Source organism: Taudactylus pleione, unplaced genomic scaffold (genome assembly GCF_031769625.1).
Source record: "Taudactylus pleione unplaced genomic scaffold, aTauple2 ptg000556l, whole genome shotgun sequence".
Classification (NCBI taxonomy): domain Eukaryota; kingdom Metazoa; phylum Chordata; class Amphibia; order Anura; family Myobatrachidae; genus Taudactylus; species Taudactylus pleione.
Genome location: NW_028284958.1, coordinates 21,225,373 through 21,245,369, shown reverse-complemented (window position 1 = coordinate 21,245,369; position 19,997 = coordinate 21,225,373). Strand labels below are relative to the sequence as shown.

The window sequence follows — 19,997 nt, the reverse complement described above, 5'->3', positions numbered from 1 at the left end:
GGGTTGAGTACCGCCAGACATGCGTCCGGCAGTATTTCATACCGATCCCTAATCCATATACTCCTAGTACTACATATTAAAGGTTTTCTCTCTGTGTGGCTATATTTGTCTGGTACACAGAGACCCAAATGTCATAATCCTAATAGGCACTTTTTTATTTAAAATAATTTTTACATAAAAAAGACTATTTACTTTTACAGCTAATGTGTTGTTTAAGCTGAGTACACACCTAAAAGATATATCTGCAGATTGATGACAGTTAGGAAATGATTGGTTGGTACTTTACCTCCGTCCATTTTATCTCTCGCCAAGGCTTAGTACAAAGACCCGTCAGTATCATCTGCATGCAGATGTCATCTCGCCACATCATACTCAATCTTTTAAAAAACAGAGTTAATAATATTTTCACCAACCAAGTAGTTACCTATATGATATCTCTATATCTATTGAAAACAAAACAATAAACCCTACTACTCATCCTCGCAGTATAGGTGCCATCCTTGAACAGTCCTTTGCGTCACACATTCACTCTGTATCAGGGGCGTTTTAAGAGAGGAGGGGGGCATGTGCATTCCCCATGCAGGGCCCCCTCCTCTCTCCCCGGGCGGCCGGCAGGTGACTGACGCTGCTGGCCGGCCACCGCAGAAGCAGTAAACTACTGGCCAGAGTCTACTGCGCATGCGCAGAACGCCGGAAAAATGTCCGCGTCGGCTATTTTCCGGTGTTCTGTGCAGCGATGACACCCGACGCGGGACCACGGACAGGTGAGTTTTAAATAATATGGGTGCAGGGTGTTCGGTGTGGGACCCCGCTAGGCCTGGGGGCCCGTGTGCCCCGCACACCCTGCACCCATTATAGATACGCCCCTGCTCTGTATCCAAATCCTGTTACATGTGTCATATCCAGAATGTGCACATATCTCAGAGAAGACACTGAAAAATCTTTAATTCATGCACTCATTATTTCACTAATTTAGTTTTGCAATAGTCTCCTTACTGATCTTCCCCTAAACAGACTTTCACCCCTAGAGGTAAATTTACTAAGATCCGTGTTGGTCCTGATTTGCATTCTCGGGTGATAATATCACTTTTTTGCAATTGGGAATTTACTATCATTACAGTCGGGTGATTTGTTAATTTTTTCAGGTTGAAATCAGGTGGTTTAATGCCACAAATTCGGCCGTTTTGAACAATAGAAATGATATCACCATCGTCTCAATTCGGAAGTACTTTTCCCTTATTTCTGCCTAAATTGGGAATTTACCATTATTCGTTTTGCTCAATTCGGACGTTTTACAATCAAATCGGGGACTCAGTGTGAAGTCAATGGTGGGAACCGCAGAATAAACTTTTGTAACCTGCGGCTGTCCTTTGACTTCAATGGAGGAGCCGTTCATTGGCTGAGAGAGGCGGGGGCTCACCTCTCTCAGCCAATGAACGCTCAGATACGGCTCTATAAAGGCAGGAGCCGCGCCTGAGCGTTTAATTCGGGAGATATCAACCGTCCTGGTTGGTATCTGTTACGTGGATCAGGATTTTTGTTTTTTTGTTTTAAGAAGACCTTGGATGCCTACTTTGGACAAGGGGACCACTCCTGGTAATGTAGTTGAGTATGTATGTAATAAAACTACTTTCACGGTGTGTGTGTTTTGTGTTTTTTTACACATTTCTTTACAGGTGAACTACAGGTACCAGCGGCCCATTACTGTCCCGCATGCTGGTACTTATGGCTCTCCAAGTACCAGCATGCGGGGGAGGCTTGCTGGGACCTGCAGTTCGACTGTAAAGACACTGTTGATACCATTTTTTTACACACCACATACACTATCAACCCGCCACCCACCGCCCAGGGGTGGCGGGGATAACCCCTGACTATCAGCCTAGGCCAGGGGTACCCTGGAGAGGGGGACCCCTTTATTGGGGGGGGGGCAACTCCCCAGGGATCCCAGGTCTGGGCTGACTAGTGGTCAGGACTGATGCTGCGGCTGGGTGGGGGGGCAGTGAAGGACTCCCCTGGCTGTGGCATCATCCCCCTGCTAGAAAGGGTCCGGTGCTGGTTTTAATGATCTTTCTCTCCGCATCCTGGCAGCTTTTCTTGCCGGGCTCATTCACTGTGGCTGTTCCTCGGAAATTCTGGTGTCTGCTAGTTCACAGAGGGATCCCTGCTGGCCACTGAAGTGGGACCTTTTTTTTTTTTTACCAATCTTTGACTACTAAGATAACTCTGAAGTGAGAGCTCTGAGTTTTCCTTATGGACTCCAGGATCTTGAGTTCCACAATTGTTCTCAAACCAATTACACAACTCTTCCATGAAACCCATGGGGGGCGCCATAGCACGCATGTGCTCCAAGTGCCTTGGCTACACACTACCCCACTGCTCTTAGCTCCTTGTCTCTCCGTTATTATCCTGTCTTGTTTTATATCTGTTTTGTTCCCAATTGTAAAGTGAGACAGAATATGCTGTCTGAATATAAGTAAAGTAATTAAATAATACATGGTTGAAGAAGTTGGTCTGTTCTATAGTTCGGCCAATGCCCAATACATTTTTAATCTGCTACTGCCAGTGCATAATGTCAAACATAAGGGCTAGCCTGTGTCATGTGTCATTCTAACAGTTGAGCATAACAAACTTGCTGTTCCCTACATTCAGGACACGGATTTATCCACATGAATCTTTAATTAAGGGCATATTCAGCTAGCTATAACACTGTCTGTAGACTCTGAACACTACTGATTTGGGTGGCATAATGTATTACCCCCTGGCTGGTCTCTCCTGTCACAGTTCCCACAGGAGCTATTTTCAGCTCTGTCTCCCTAAGTGAGCAGGACTTGCTGGAAAGCGTGGTCATGTGGGAATTTGGCCTACTTTTCCAAAGATGGGCAGCAGCTTCAGCTGGTTTTGTGCCAACCAGTAGTGGCATTAACCCTGCCATAGCCCACCATGCAGTTTGTCTTCATGTTCTTTAAATATCTTATTTTGTATATCTTCTAATCTAAGCGATTACAGTTCAGTTTCCCTACTTAATTCCAATCCTTTAACCCCTAGGTGTCCACATGACAATGTAGTAAAACAAGACAACAGGGAATATTACATCTTTTTTTTTTTGTTTAGAATCAATGGACCTTATTCAGAGTCGGTCACAAGCGCCGATGTGCTCGTAACCGACTCGATGGTTAGGCCGGCACACGCACAGCGGCCGCACTGCGTGTGCGCAAGCCCTGGAGTGACAGAGAAACTCTGTCGCTCTGGAGCTCGTTACCAAAGGGGCGGCTGTCGATGTTAATCGACAGCTAGCCCCGTTTGGTAGGCGGGCCGGGGGGGTGGTTTCCAAAACGGAGGCGTTTCTTAACGAACGCCTACCGTTTTGTGGGCGGCCGCACTGACATCATCAGTGATGTCAGTGGGGAGCTTCCTGCTCCATCAGAGCAGAAAGCTCTCTGGGGCTTACGAGTGCCCAGACCCAACCTTAGGGTCTGGTCGTAAGCCCCGATGGTCGCGATGGTGATCACCATCGCGACCATCAACCTGGTCGGTCGTTAAGCTGTGGGTGGTAACCCACAGCTCAACTAACGACCAGGAGGCCGCACTTCAAAAATGAAGCAGCCGCCCTCATTCAGAGAGAGCGATCGCTTCTTACGACCGCCTCTGAATGAGGGCCTATATCTTCCCAGCTGCACCTTTGCATGTGATGTCATAAAAATTGTATTAAGTATTGAGCCATTACAATCAGGAGTGTAGGAACTAATATGTTCATGGGGGGGCAAAAGGCCAAGGAATACTATAGGGCATGGAGCCCCCTTTTTCCTGCATTTGGTATCTCGTTTTAGGACAGTTGTAGCAGTGACTGTAGATATACAAAGACTCCAAATCCTATGTTAATTTTCGTCAGTGTTTCTGGGGTTGGCCAACCCCAGTTTCATTGTTTATTTTACTATAAAAATGTATTTATACATTATTAAATAAATTAATATAATTATTAATATTAACTACCAATTACTTATTGAATTTTAAACATTGTCTATCCTAAAATCTGGCGACAATGAGACTGCTGGTAAGGTTTTAAACTGTCCGTAGGCTGCAGTCATTTGTTCTCTGTGTTCCATTGTCGTACAGCTTACAAGAACAGTCAGTGGGAAGTACAGCTTCCTGTCTCATGTGTGCTTACGCTTACTGCAAATTGTGTTAGCAAAATGAGTGGGGCTTCTAAAAAAGAAAAAAAAAAGAGTTTGTAAAAAGAAAATGTTCACAGAACAAATATGAAGATAATTTCATTTTTGGTAAACAGAGATGACCACAGTTGGCGAGTACAAAGTTCATAGGGGCGCAACCCAACAGAAACAGAAATCAAGTGCCCCCTCTGACACCCCCCTCCCCTCCCCCCATTTCCTACGCCCCTGATTACAATGAAGCTAGTGCTGGTGGAGGTAGTATCATTATGGGGCCTATTCATCATAACTAAGATATGGATGGAGGTAATTAGTTTTAGAACTCGCATGGAGTTCTACCTAATTACCGGAGGAATTCATCATTCCTCCTCTCCATAACTATCCCGAAAAGCTGTCATTTTTGCGATGACAGCTTTTCAGGAAATAGATACTTTTACCTCCCTGCTCTACCTTACCGCAGCTGTAATCAGTGCTGCGCATGCGCCGTTACGTTCACAAAAACGGCGCATGCACAGCACTGTCTACAGCTGCGGTAATTCTGTCCGTCCCCCCAAACCCCCTCCTCCTCCCCTATGCTCACCTCCCTGTCCCCCACTTACCTGGCCACTGCAGCCGCGGACCCCGACCTCCCTTCTGAAGAGGACAAAACAGTAAAGTTCAAAAAAATATGTATATATTATTATTATTTTTTTTAAACTTTACTGTGTTCTGCCGGGAGAACGCAGTCGGAGCAGCAGCCGGAGCCAGAGGAGGACCTGCCCAGCTGATAGCATGTAAGTGTAACCCGCTATACGCCACCTGAGAGTGGCGTATAGTAACACCATCAAATTCCGAAAATACATAATTTTGGAATTTGATGAATAGCATCATTTCTACATCCCCATACTAATGTACTAATCAGAGCCGTAACTAGACTTTTTGGTGCCCTGTGCCAGAAAGAGCATTGGCATCCCCCTCATTTTTGAAAGGGACATAATACACCCAAAAAGGGCCATGGCTTCATGGAGGGCCAGGGAAGAGATAGGAGAGGCCAGGAGATGCTGGGGATGAAATAAGAGGAAGCTACAAGCAAGAATGATAATAAACAGAAAATTGACAGGCCCAAACAGCGCCCCCTGACCTGTGGTGCCCTGTGCGATGGCACCGGCCGCACTACCCTACCTACGGCCCTGGTTTTAATGTATGGGGAGTGTGGAAATTAACGCAGGCGGACTTAACCAAGAGATATCAGTGACTTGGAACTGGAATCACACAGACTGGTACCAGTCCGATACAAAGTACCTGGGAGCTCAGCACAGAGCTGTAACTTCAGCAGAAACAACATTGTACTGGCAACAGAGGCCAGTCAGGAAATGAAATTTATAGGGGAAGATCCCCTAGGATTGGATGCTGTGATCAACTGGTTTGGGAGCAGTGCTCTTAGTGGACATCAGGTGACAGAGTCCAACATGGCATACTTGCCTACTTTTGAAAAATACTTTCAGGGAGATTGCAGCAGAATGCGCCGTGCCGTTGAGGGGGGCATGGCCCGTCCCTAAGGGCGTGTCTAGCTCCACCTATGGGCGTATATATTCCTATAAACTAAGACCCTAGCTCCCCCACTGACATTAATATATCTCTGATATAGAAGACAAGCGATTTAAGCCGTACTAAATGATAGTTAATGAGAACAGAGGGGCAGCCTGATGCCGTGAGTGGTCCTAAACTCACGTAACAATAGGTAAACTAATAAGGTTGCATACGTATAAGAACCCAATCGAATGGATATATATGTGTGCAGGTTCCATCGGCGCACCCTCCCTCTTATATGTGAGAATACGTGTGCCAAGTATTGGTTAATAATTACGTGGTATGATGTAAAATTGAATGGTCAGGGTTGTCTTAACAGCAGTATGGTCCCTGGGCAAAGCAAAGCACTGGGGCCCCTACCCACCCATTCATGGGAAAAAAATGTAAATGGTCAATAAAACTAAACCTTCCTGCATGCCCATCAGACCTCCCACACATGCATGGAGACTCTATCTGACTGGTCTGAAGCCGGTGGATGAAGTGAAACTGGGACTGAGGTGAGTACTCGCGGCTCCTTTTACTATATATTTTATTGACCATTTAATTTTTTTTCCCGTGAATGGGTGTCTACAGGCCCCAGTGCATTGCTTTGCCCAGAGCCCACACTGCTGTTAAGACAGCCCGTCCCCCCCCCCCCTCAATCCTGCCCTGCATGAGAAAGTGTATGGTCCTAAAGAGCTGAAACACTTTGAGCCTAATTCTCAGCTGAATTTCCATGGTGTATACTTTGCAAATTCACACTGTGCATTCGTACATTCCCCTCAAAGAGATTGCAACTATATGCAGGCTTGTGTGTATCTGACACTTGTGCCTCCTTACTACTAGAAAGTAGTATATGGATTTAAAGGCGAGTGAACATGCAGTTAGAGTACAGAAATTTTGTGTTTCTGCTATAGGCATAATGCTGCTGACGTGTAGTCGGCATACATGCCTACCCTCCCGGTTTTCGCGGGAGGCTCCCGATTTTTCGGGTAACCCCCCGCACCCCCGGAAGGGTAGGCATTTCTCCCGCATTCTGCCCACTTCCTAGTGAAGTGGGCAGAATTAGGAGAATACCCGCGGCAATCGCGGGTCTCCGTGAAGGGGGCGGGGCTTAAGCTGTGATTCTGCATGAATCACAGCATTTGGCCCCGCCCCCTATGTAAATTGTGCCCAATCGCGGCAATTTTACCACGAGGGGGCGCGGCTTAATGACGCAAATCGTCAAGCCCCGCCCCCGTCGGCCCCCTGCTGCTTCTCTTACCCGTTCTTCTCCCGGGAAGAGAATATTAGAAGGTAGGCAACCCTGGTAGTCGGTCACATCTAAAGATGTGTATGGCATTACATATTGGCAGAAATACACTATTTTTCTGTTTTTTTAAAGAGACATTTACAGACATTTTCCAAAAAAAAACTCTGCATCAGGCCCGAAGTGTCCATTCTAGGGAAATACAGTACAGTTATGTGCCCTTAGATATTTTTTTTAAACAAAGTAGTGTTAAAAACTATATGCTCTCCACTAATTTTATTTCATTTTAAATAATGAATTCTGACTTGATCAGATGTTGAAAGCAAAGGGTTAAATGTAAGTCCCCAGTAAAATCAGTATTTGTTAACATGTAAGAATCAAACATTGAGATACTGTATGAATGGTAAATAGTTTGAAATGATGCCTAGTAGAAAACAGGTTCCAATAAAATACAATGATAAAGGTAATTAGTGCTCTATTTATTCAGTGGCATCGAACTTCCATGATTTGTTGCGGCACTAAAGAGGTTAACCCTTCACCTCCTGTTATACATTTGGCAGACGTTATGAGTGGCACTGGTTCTTCGGGATTTTCTGCACAAGCTGCATTAATCCTGCTCCAGTGAAATGTAGGTCAAATCCTGAGGCTGCTTCCCAATCATGCTGCAACTCATCTGCTTGGCAGGGGTGTCCTACAGGGCCCTGTAACTGGGCAGAGATCAGAGTCTGTCCTGTTGTCACTAGGGGCATAAAATGGTCTCCGACCATTGGGTAAAACCTATATTATTGACGAGTCCTCAGATAAGACCATAAATTTGTTTCATTGTCGCTGAGCTTCTATTAACCCAGCGAGTCCCCAAATTTCTTGAATCACGGAACCCTAGAGTACCAGCAGTTTTTTTTTCACGGCACCCCTAGGCCAAAAGTTTTTAGTTGAGAAATTCAGTAAAAATTATTAATTGAAATAAATTGTGCTTATTTTATCATCCTTGGGTTCAGTTATATGGTTGTGGACAGGGTTGCGCTTCTGTTTGTCCACATATTTTATGATAGGCGGCCACCAGGACTGGTTTTGCCTATCACATTGACCATAAATAACTTGATCTTTTCCTGGACCACCAACCCGTGGCACCCCTGCAAGTGCATCACAGCACCCCAGGGTGCCACTGCAGCCAGTTTGGGAACCACTGTATTAATCTGAGTGATGTTATTAGTGGACACTGAAGGACATTTATTTATTTTTACACGTTGCAATAAAAGTATTTTAATTCTGAAAGGTCGAGTTGGAGCATGGCAGTAACTCTTTGCACCATGCCATGTTGCTTCATATAGGAAGTCCTGTTCCCTAATAATGTAACATGTTTCATATACAGTAGTTGGTGCATTTATGTAAATTAAACATTATTTTTTATTTTCTTAATTAAAATCTTACTGCTCCCATGTTTTATTATAGCGTAGTTCCCAACAGTCCCTAATTTCCAGGGACAATCCTAAATTCTAAGGGTTCCTTGTTGACGTCCCTATTTGTTAAGCTGCATACACACATAACGATTTAGTAAATGAACGATATTAGTAAATGATTTTCGTTCATTTTTTCAAGGGAAAAATGAACGAAAATCGATTACTAAAATCATTCATTTACTAAATGTAATGAACGATTTTTTTGAACTACAAACGATTTTTGCTTACTGAAAATCGTTGAGTTGGTCAGTCTGACTGAACTACAAACGTGAACGCGCATGAACGAAAATCGTTCATCGTTTTAACTCAGAAAGTGAACGATTTTTCCAACGATTGAATGATAAACGATATCGTTATCGATAATCGTTCAAAAAATCGTTGTGTGTGTATGCACCTTTATAGTGCATACACATGGTCAGATTTGTCAGATTTCTCAGATCTGTCAGATGAACAATTGAACGATTTGAACGATTTTACCAAAGATTTGAACAATTGAACGATTTTTGACTGCATTAAAATGAATGGAATCGTCCAAGTCAGACTGCAAACACATCAGATGTCAGATATCGTTATCTGACCATCGGGAACGTGCATCGTTCAAATCGTTCATCTGACATATCTGACATATATGTCAGATTTTCCTTCAGATATAAACGATTGAACGATTTTTTAATCGTTATCGTTCAGATCTGAATAAAAATCTGACCGTGTGTATGCACCATTAGTATTGACCAACTGCACGATAAATCTATTTTCTTTATACTGCATGTTATCTGTCATTTATTATTTTCCTCTATGCTTGTGAGCTACTGTCTCTAAAACTGAGTATTTTAAATGGTGAAAAGTGCGTGTTTTTATAAGACATCTGGTCCTGCTGGAAATTTGCTACAGAAATTCCCGCAAATACTATAACGCTGATTAACAACAATCTCACACAGAATTTCTCTTTAATATATTTTCACCTTTTTAAAAAAAATAAAACTAGAGAGAAGTGTGAGGACAAACAATTAGGGGGATCAGACTGTGACTGCTGCACAATACCTGAGCGGAGAGGGTCCACCCTAGGGGTATATTACAGCGGCTGGCACATGGCCCCCATCTGTTATAGTGTGAGAGTAAAGGGAGACAGCACTAAGGATAGTTGGGTGAGTGAGAATCAAAGCAGTAGTGCTGGCACCCTAGTGTATGTGATGGGGTGGCAACGAAACACATGGACACATACAAATATGGAAATGGTAATACACTACCAGCATTACTTTATATTGCACAGAAATCAGTCATTCCATTTGCAAATTTCAGTTCATTAATATAAGTAAAATGTGTTATGTCAGAAGGTAATACTGAGTATTATACAGTGTAATTATTTATAAAGAGGACAGAACAGTCTTGTCACGTTAAATATATGCCATTTTGTAGCATTATTATGCATCTATTCAGTTTTTAATCTCAATTACTGTATATTCACTGTATTGCATCATTTCATTGTTTTTGTTTTTTTTTTATTTTTGTATAAAGAAGGGAATCGTTTTTGTAACTATACTGATATGATCATCAATCATGGAGTCAATACAACACAACAAGTTACCTTTATGCTTGAGAGTGGTAGTCAAGCAAAATGGCTGCTCACTGCACTACTTAGCTAATAATAATAAATAATTGGACAATAATGAGGGTAGTAGAGTAAATATTTAAAGATAATCAATCACAACTTACTTATTGAGTAGATTTTTCCCTCAAGAGTAATTGTATGAATGAAACTGTGGTGTATTACATGTGCAGCCTCTTTCTTTGTCTGAGTAATCCTCACCTCTTCCCACAGCCATATCAGATTTTCACGTCTTTCCCCGGGATGCCAATCTAGAGGAGGGTGGCGTCGCCAGGTTCCAGTGCCAGATTCATGGTCTGCCAGAGCCTGAGATTGTATGGCAACGGAATGGAGAAATAATTGATACAGAAAACCCCAGGTACATTATTTGAAGTGGGATCCATTCTGTTGCAGGTCATCTGTGTCTATGTACATAACGCACAATGTATGTATACAGGCTACTGCATCCAGTAACCTCACTACCAGTCATGTAATAGGTCTTGCTTTGGGTATGGGATGATACTGTATGTCCATATTCAGAATGCTGACACTTAAAATGTACACATTCACAATGTCAACACTAATATAATGTCATCATTTTTAAAATGTTGGCATTGTGAATGCCAACAGTCAAGCTGGCGACACTCATATTCTATCCTAACCCTAATTCCAGGCTAACCCAAACAGAATCCCTAATTGCAGCCTAACTCTAATCCCATTAGCAGCATAACGATAACCCTAATTACACCCTAACCCTAATTCCATCCTAACCCTAATTCCATCCTAACCCTAATTCCATCCTAATTTTAACCGTATCCCTAATTGCCGCCTAACCCTAATCCCAATTGCAACCTAACACTAATTGCAGCCTAACCTTAATTGCAGCCTAAACCTAACTGTAATTCCAGCCTAACTCTAATCCCAATTGCAGCCTAACCCTAACTGCAACCACCTAACCCTAATTGCAACCTAACCCTAACCATAACCCTAATCACAGCCTAACCCTAATCCTAAACCTAGCCCTATTTCATGTCATTCATAATGTCGACATTTTGATCATGTCAACATTATATGAGTGTGGACATGTTAAATGTCGAAATTCTGAATGTCGACATGCTACCTGTATCCCCTTGATTTCTGTAGCACACAGAATAAAACAATGGTGTTCTGCCATAGGCCAATATAAATTAACTGTCTGACAACGTCTCCATTTTTACTATAAAGCCTTTTACTGTGTCCCGCTGGGCAAAATATTTCTCCTAGGTCTGTGTACAGGTACTGTATATTAATAATACTGTATATACTTTTATTCGCGGTAAGTCCCTTTGAACTGTATTACTGTCCATACAGATGTCCAACCTGATGTTTGGTTTCACTACTGTTCCCGTCACCACGTTGAGACCTCTGCATTTACTTTTAGGCACAGGGGGTCAGAATCTGAGTTGGACCCAAGTGCAAAACTGGACACATCTCACAATTTTCTGTAGACTACGCATGCATCAACAAACAGCAGATGCAGGCGCATGCATAGCATGAAGCATGCGCAGCGGGAAGGTGCTCTATGAGAGTCGGATCTTGAATGGACTTAAGCTGGCCACACATCTAAAGATTATCTGTCCAACCAGCCAACTAGTTGATTGGTTGGAATGAAAATCTGGTAAGGAATACAATCAGCAATTTGCTCCCAAACGCTGGAAAATGGACCAAAACTGTTGTTTGAACAAATAGCTTAGATCAAACATTTAACAAACTTGTCTGAACGACCATTTTCATCTGTTTTCTGGCATTTAGGAGCAAATTGCTGATCATCATTTACTCTCATACGTTACCAGATTTTCATTCCAACCAATCAACAAGTTGGCTGGTTGGATGTAAGTTGGTCTAGTGTGTGGCCAGCTTTAGCCTTCCGTGAAAAGGGCATTTCTGGGGGGCAACTGTGCGGACGCAGATATGCCATGTGGGCGTGTCACGGGAGTGTCATGGGTGTGTAGCCTGATTTATGTACTTGTTGGAGGCATGCGGACACAGATGGGGTGTCTGTTTTATATGGATTCTTTGCACCCGGCATGGAAGTACCAATACTAATGATGGCTGGGAATGGAAAAAGTGGGTGCTGCCACTATACTCACAAAGCTGCACAAATACTGGCATAGGATGCTTGCATTAGCATAAGGTAGTAAATCTGGCTGTCGCTGACTAATGGCCCAGTGGCGTTACTGGAGTAGGTCACACCCAGTTCGGCAAGTAAAATTCCTGCATGCACTGAAAAGGGGCGTGGCCTTACTGGAAGGGTTGTGTCCTCATGGCACTCTCCTTGTTTCATCACTTTGGGGGCGTGCCCAGCACTGCCGGAGATGCCGGGCTGCCCCTAGAGACTCTCCTCGCACTGCCGGCTCCTGCTCAGTGATTGGGAGCTGGGTCGTGCAAACTAACATCATAGTGCAGCGCCCTGCTCCTGGTCACTGAGGAGGAGTCTGCATTTTGGTGTCACCCGGTGCGGTCCACACAGTGGCGTCCCTACCTGTTGATGCTTCTGGTGTGGGTAGGAGTGGGCAGCTTAGCAATGCCGCCCGCATAAAAAGGGTGTGTGGCCTCGCGAGTGGGGTGGGGCCATGCACCTGAACCCTGGTTTTAGTCTCTCTGGGGGGTCCTGGAGGTGCGGGCTTCCCCCATGAACCAGTGTACTTTTAGTGCTGGCTCCCTCACTGTGACAGGAGCCGAGTGCAGACGGCACCCCCGAACTCCCCTATTGATGCCGGCCGCTTTGTGTCTGACTCAGAATTATGCCCACAAACTCAACATATATGTAACTGTGTCCACTTCTTGTCATACACAGGTACACCTTGCTGCCCACTGGTGTGCTGCAAATAACTGCACTCCAGGTGGAGGATGCAGGCACCTTTCGCTGTGTGGCTACCAATGCAGCTGGTGCTAAAACAAGCCTTGAAGCTGTGCTGTCCGTTACAGGTATAACATGTCACTTCTAAGTGACTTATCGCCTTCAATCTATGAATATATGAAATCATTTAGAAGATATTATCTACTTCAGGTCCTCACTACACTGGTTACAAGGATCCGATGATCCTAGTTGGTCCGGAGAACCTCACTAAGACTGTGCACCAGACGGCAATCCTTGAGTGCATGGCTACCGGAAACCCGAGACCTATTGTGTCCTGGAGTCGACTTGGTAAGATTTGCTGTCTGTTTTAACTGTAAGCCTTTTGTCACATCACAATGGCTTAGTGTATATAGGCCATATACGAGACAGATATGGGATCTATATCATCTATCTATAATGTTTTAGGCCTTTTCTGATAAAGGTTTTACCCTTAATTGGAATGTCATGCCTAAAATTTGCAAAATTAAATTTCAATATTACCCACTGTCTATTGCCCCCATTGTCTTTTCCTCATTAAATTGTGTAGCAGTGTTCCTCGCAGTGACTATTGTGAGTGTCATATTATATTATTATCCTAGAGAAGCGACAACTGTTCATTGTTGGGGTATTGTGTGATCCCACCTAATGTCATGCTGAAGTGGATTTATCCGGACATTTTTGATACAGTAGAAGTTTAGAAAATATTACCAAGCTCCCCCTACCAGCTTATTTCCTCTGGCACATAATTGTGATTGAGCAAATTATATTTATTTTTGACAATTCCCAAGGGCTAAATAATTCTAATTCTATTAATACAATAATTCTACAGTTTAGTACATTTTAGTGTTCATTTTTTCAGGCATTAACCCATAACATATCTGCTACAGCACTGTGCAGCTTTTTATATGATGTGACAGATTCAACTGTAGGAAAAGACACATACAATAAAAAAATACATGTAATTCAGACTAGGCTCTGTATTTTTAAAGCATTATTCCGCCTTTCTATAAAACATGTGAATACCTAATTCCATTCCTTTAAGCTATAGTTTATGTGTATCTCCTTGCCCTCCCCTATTCACTGTTACCGTCCTGAATTATATCTGGGAATTGTCAACCTGAGCTTTCCAATGTTCCCAACAATAACAATTAGCATACGATATACAGTACATGGGAAAACACACCTTTATAAGAATCAAAGTTTGTACATTAAGTTGTTTAGGATTCAAAAAGTGGAGATGTATTTGATAAATATGCCCTTGCTTGTCTTGCAGATGGCCGTCCTATTGGTGTGGAAGGGATTCAGGTCTTAGGTACAGGGAACCTCATGATTTCAGACCTTACTGTGCATCACTCTGGAGTCTACGTATGTGCCGCCAACAAGCCTGGAACCAGGGTGCGCCGAACAGCACAGGGAAGACTTGTAGTGCAGGGTAAGCAAAGCAAGGTACCTTCATATAGGAGAGCATGCCTTACTGGGCTGAAAGAGTAGGGTGGTGCTTAGCCACGGCTTGTCTCAGAGGTGCCATATCCTCATGAGTCACATGGAAATGTTACATTAAAGTCCCATTGGACTTCAGCAGCTTGTGCCCATACTGAAATAATGCTGGCTCAAAGCTTAAAAAGGACATATATAAACTACAATCTCATGAATCTTCAAACCAGTGTTACTCCCAATGAGTGCAGGACCATTTAATGCAATACATGTATAAGGCGAGCAAGCGTATTGCAGAAAACCTGACTTAGCACCCGTTTCAGCAAAATAGATAAGTGTGCAATGTGATTTATGGAAGCTGAACTGTCAAAAATGTGGACTAATAATCCATCTCAGTAAATGAACCAAATCTCTCACCTTGTTACCTGCTGCAGATAAACAAGGGGAAAAAATTGCTATCCCCACAAAAAAATGAATCGATATAATAGAACTGCGCTGGAATTAAAATCAGCCACTAAATATTACAATTGTGTATTTTATTTACTAACTAAAAATAACATATTATGTACTGATAGCAAACATAAAAACAATTGATACAATAATAAATGTTCTTTTTAAGGTTTCATGTATCGTAGTAATTAGCAATAAAAAGATACACATTTGTAACAATACATCAAATAAGCTATAAAGTTATACTAAAAATCATTTAAGAAGAAGAAATTCCTTGTATAATATATAAATGGTTCCTGTGTCCAACTAGGAGGAGCATGAAAAGCCCAAGGATAATCTTATGAAGTAGCCGTTAATTAAAGGCAAGTTATTTTGAAATTGTTTCCAAATTTCCAGTTCATAATTATGGATTGGTAGTTCCAATGCACAATGACATTAATTTACCTGCCTTTAGTACTGTATATGCCGTGGGTTGATATTGACCACATTGGGATGTAGTTTTGAGACCGGCGGCCGCGATGCCGCTGGTCTAAATACTGACAGGGGAAGCCCGACAAGGGACTAAAGATAGGCGTCAAAATACCGACACCGATCTTAATCCCGACCCCGGAACACGAAAGGAATGAGGTAAGTCAGTTAGAGTTAGCCGTGGGGGGGAGGGTTAGGTTTAGGTACCATAGCGGGGTTAGTGTTAGGTTTTGGGGGATGAGGGTTAGGGTTAGGCACCCCTGGGGGTGTTAGGGTTAGGCACGAAGGGGGGGAACTTAAGTTTAGGCACTAATGGGGAGGGTTAGGGTGCGGGGTGGGGAGGGTTAGGGTTAAGCTAAAAGAAGGGAGGGTTAGGGGGAGAAGGGGGGTGGGTAAGTATATTTACACGACCCCTGTCGGGATACCAACTATCGTGATGCCGCTGTCAGTATTTTGACAGGAGGCATCCCGACAGCCGATATTACATACTGATTCCGACCACATTAGATAGGCTACCTTTCTGGCACTTGCAAACCAGGGCGGTATCTGACTGCTGATTTGCACTGCAGTGGCTAGTAGAATTTTACCCTCTCTACTCCTCGGTCTCTTTGTGGTTTGTGTCACGATTGGCGTTGTGGGGTCTCCTACTGAGGGGCTGAAAGTTGTGGTCCTGGGTTACGAAAGCAATCAGGGACGAGGGGCCTGGATGTTCGTTCTCCACATCCACAAGCATCGGATGTTGGCGAGACCTGACCAAAGGTGTGGAGTCTAACTTGCTGGGAGGTGTTTGCCAGTGACCCCTCCAAGCAGGATATGCGCTTCAGCTGCACCCGGCAAGCAGTTTGCGGTCCCCTGGTCAGGGATCCAGAAAGATGGGAATAGAGAAAGACACACCACTATGGCCCACTGGAAGTATAATCTCTGTACCAGTAGTACAGAGTAAGCACAATGGAAATGCTTCCTGAAGTAGTACTGTGGGAGACCAGAGAAAGGGAATCCACTGAGGAGTAGGTTGTGCAGCTAACACTGGAGGAAAGTGAGGATATGCTGCTAACACGAGGGAAATTGAGGATATACTGTTGTCACTGAAGGAGACTGGTGATTGCACCAGTTTGGATGACGTGGTGTCTGTACACAGAGTTGAGCACAAAATACACAATGTGCAACTTCTGACGCACCGATGCACCAAGAGATGGCACTTGGAGTTGCACACAGACAAGGTGTTCTGACGCACTGCTGCACCAAAATATGACACTTGTAAATAGCACACAGGTAATGGTGTTTTGTCGCACTGATGCACAAGGATATGACACTGGTAAATAGCACACAGGCCAGGTGTTCTGTCGCACTGATGCACAAGGATATGACACCGTAAATAGCACACAGGCAAAGTGTTCTGTCACACTGATGCACAAGGATATGACACTGTAAATAGCACATAGGCAAGGTGTTCTGTCGCACTGATGCACAAGGATATGACACTAGTAAATAGCACACAGGCAAAGTGTTCTGTCGCACTGATGCACAAGGATATGACACTAGTAAATAGCACACAGGCAAGGTGTTCTGTCGCACTGATGCACAAGGATATGACACTGTAAATAGCACACAGGCAAGGTGTTCTGTTGCACTGATGCACAAGGATATGACACTAGTAAATAGCACACAGGCAAGGTGTTCTGAAACACTGATGCACAAGGATATGACACTGTAAATAGCACACAGGCAAGGTGTTCTGTCGCACTGATGCACAAGGATATGACACTGTAAATAGCACACAGGCAAAGTGTTCTGTCACACTGATGCACAAGGATATGACACAGTAAATAGCACACAGACAAGGTGTTCTGTCGCACTGATGCACAAGGATATGACACTAGTAAATAGCACACAGGCAAGGTGTTCTGTCGCACTGATGCACAAGGATATGACACTGTAAATAGCACACAGGCAAGGTGTTCTGTCGCACTGATGCACAAGGATATGACACTGGTAAACAGCACACAGGCAAGGTGTTCTGTCGCACTGATGCACAAGGATATGACACTAGTAAATAGCACACAGGCAAGGTGTTCTGTCGCACTGATGCACAAGGATATGACACTAGTAAATAGCACACAGGCAAGGTGTTCTGTCGCACTGATGCACAAGGATATGACACTGTAAATAGCACACATGCAAGGTGTTCTGTCGCACTGATACACAAGGATATGACAGTGTAAATAGCACACAGGCAAGGTGTTCTGTCGCACTGATGCACAAGGATATGACACTGTAAATAGCACACATGCAAGGTGTTCTGAAACACTGATGTACAAGGATATGACACTGTAAATAGCACACAGGCAAAGTGTTCTGTCACACTGATGCACAAGGATATGACACTAGTAAATAGCACACAGGCAAGGTATTCTGTCGCACTGATGCACAAGGATATGACACTAGTAAATAGCACACAGACAAGGTGTTCCGTCGCACAGATGCACAAGGATATGACACTGTAAATAGCACACAGACAAGGTGTTCTGTCGCATTGATGCACAAGGATATGACACTGTAAATAGCACACAGACAAGGTGTTCTGTCGCACTGATGCACAAGGATATGACACTGTAAATAGCACACATGCAAGGTGTTCTGTCGCACTGATGCACAAGGATATGACACTGTAAATAGCACACAGGCAAGGTGTTCTATCGCACTGATGCACAAGGATATGACACTGTAAATAGCACACATGCAAGGTGTTCTGTCGCACTGATGCACAAGGATATGACACTGTAAATAGCACACAGGCAAGGTGTTCTGTCGCACTGATGCACAAGGATATGACACTGTAAATAGCACACATGCAAGGTGTTCTGTCGCACTGATGCACAAGGATATGACAGTGTAAATAGCACACAGGCAAGGTGTTCTGTCGCACTGATGCACAAGGATATGACACTGTAAATAGCACACATGCAAGGTGTTCTGAAACACTGATGTACAAGGATATGACACTGTAAATAGCACACAGGCAAAGTGTTCTGTCACACTGATGCACAAGGATATGACACTGTAAATAGCACACAGGCAAGGTGTTCTGTCGCACTGATGCACAAGGATATGACACTGTAAATAGCACACAGGCAAGGTGTTCTGTCGCACTGATGCACAAGGATATGACACCGTAAATAGCACACAGGCAAAGTGTTCTGTCACACTGATGCACAACGATATAACACTGTAAATAGCACACAGAAAGGTGTTCTGTCGCATTGATGCACAAGGATATGACACTGTAAATAGCACACAGACAAGGTGTTCTGTTGCACTGATGCACAAGGATATGACACTGTAAATAGCACACAGGCAAGGTGTTCTGTCGCACTGATACACAAGGATATGACACTGTAAATAGCACACAGGCAAGGTGTTCCGTCGCACAGATGCACAAGGATATGACACTGGTAAATAGCACACAGGCAAGGTGTTCTGTTGCTCTGATGCACAAGGATATGACACTGTAAATAGCACACAGGCAAGGTGTTCTGTCACACTGATGCTCGAAGATATGACACTGTAAATAACACACAGACAAGGTGTTCTGTTGCACTGATGTACAAGGATGTGACACTTGTAAATAATCACTAGGACTCAGTACATAGGAGATGTACAGAGTATACACAGGAAATACCACTTGGAACAGTCTCTGGAAGTTTGCATGTGAAGCCTGGAACGAAGCAAGCAGCAAACTGCAACCATCTGGGATTAACAAAGTTGATCAGGCCATTACCTGTTCACCTGGAGTCCTGTTTATACCCCCAGGTAGCTGTCCATTGGATGAGCAAGTCAGCTGAGAACTGACACAGCTACCACTGGATAAGGATCTATCAGGTGATTCAGCCAAGATGGCTACGTCCATGACCATTGCCGCAGGAACTCTGCTATGGAGGATTGTGTGGAAGTCAGTTGGGCCCCAGGGAGAATACTCAGCATGTCACCTACCGCTGCATCTGACGTCTCACTGCTCTTACTAATGAGGGGCCGGCGCTGCGGTAAGTAACAGCCGATCCCAGGCAGAATCCTGACAGTTTGCTTCTCTCGCTTGCTCTGTGGATGGAGCGGTTGCGGAGGTTGTCAGTTTTTTACCCACTGTGGTCTTTAGTCAAATTTGTGGTCGCATGGCACAGTGGACCCGCTGGCTCTGTTGGTAAGGCAGCATCAGTAGCGGTCTCGGATGAAACTCCTCCAGTTATATTGGACACAGAATTATTTTTTTATGGGTAGCAACGCGTTTTGTCCAGATCTCTGGACTTTTTCAAGCTTGACTGCAAATTGACTAAAGACCACAGCGGGGAAAGAACTGACAATCTCTGCATCCACTCCACACACAGAGCTAGCGGGTCCCTGCGAGAGAAGCAAGCCGCAGTGAGAACGAGGAGTAGAGCGGGTAAAAATCTAACAGTCACTGCAGTGAAAATCAGCAGTCAGATACCGCCCTGGTTTACTAGTGCCAGAATCGTATCCTATCTAAAGCGGTCAATATCAACCCACGACATATACTAAAAGCAGGTAAATTAATGTCATTGTGCATTGGAGTTACCAATCCATCATTATTTTTTTACTGAAAATGTGGAAACAATTTCCTAATAAATTGTCTTTAGTTAATGGATACTTCATAAGACTATCCTTGGCCGTTTCATGCTACTCCTAGTTGGACACAGGAACCATTTATAGATTATAGATGGAATTTCCTTTTTAGTATAAGTTTATA

At 43.8% G+C, this 19,997-nt stretch overlaps 1 protein-coding gene across 1 annotated transcript in view; it reads left to right on the top strand.

Annotated features, from left to right (window-relative positions):
• Positions 1-19,997, top strand: part of IGDCC3 (immunoglobulin superfamily DCC subclass member 3) — a 156,452-nt gene that overhangs the window by 100,695 nt on the left and 35,760 nt on the right. The window contains 4 exon segments of the mRNA XM_088452705.1: positions 10,243-10,387; positions 12,845-12,975; positions 13,058-13,195; positions 14,160-14,318. Coding sequence (XP_088308831.1) covers positions 10,243-10,387; positions 12,845-12,975; positions 13,058-13,195; positions 14,160-14,318 — 573 coding nt within the window.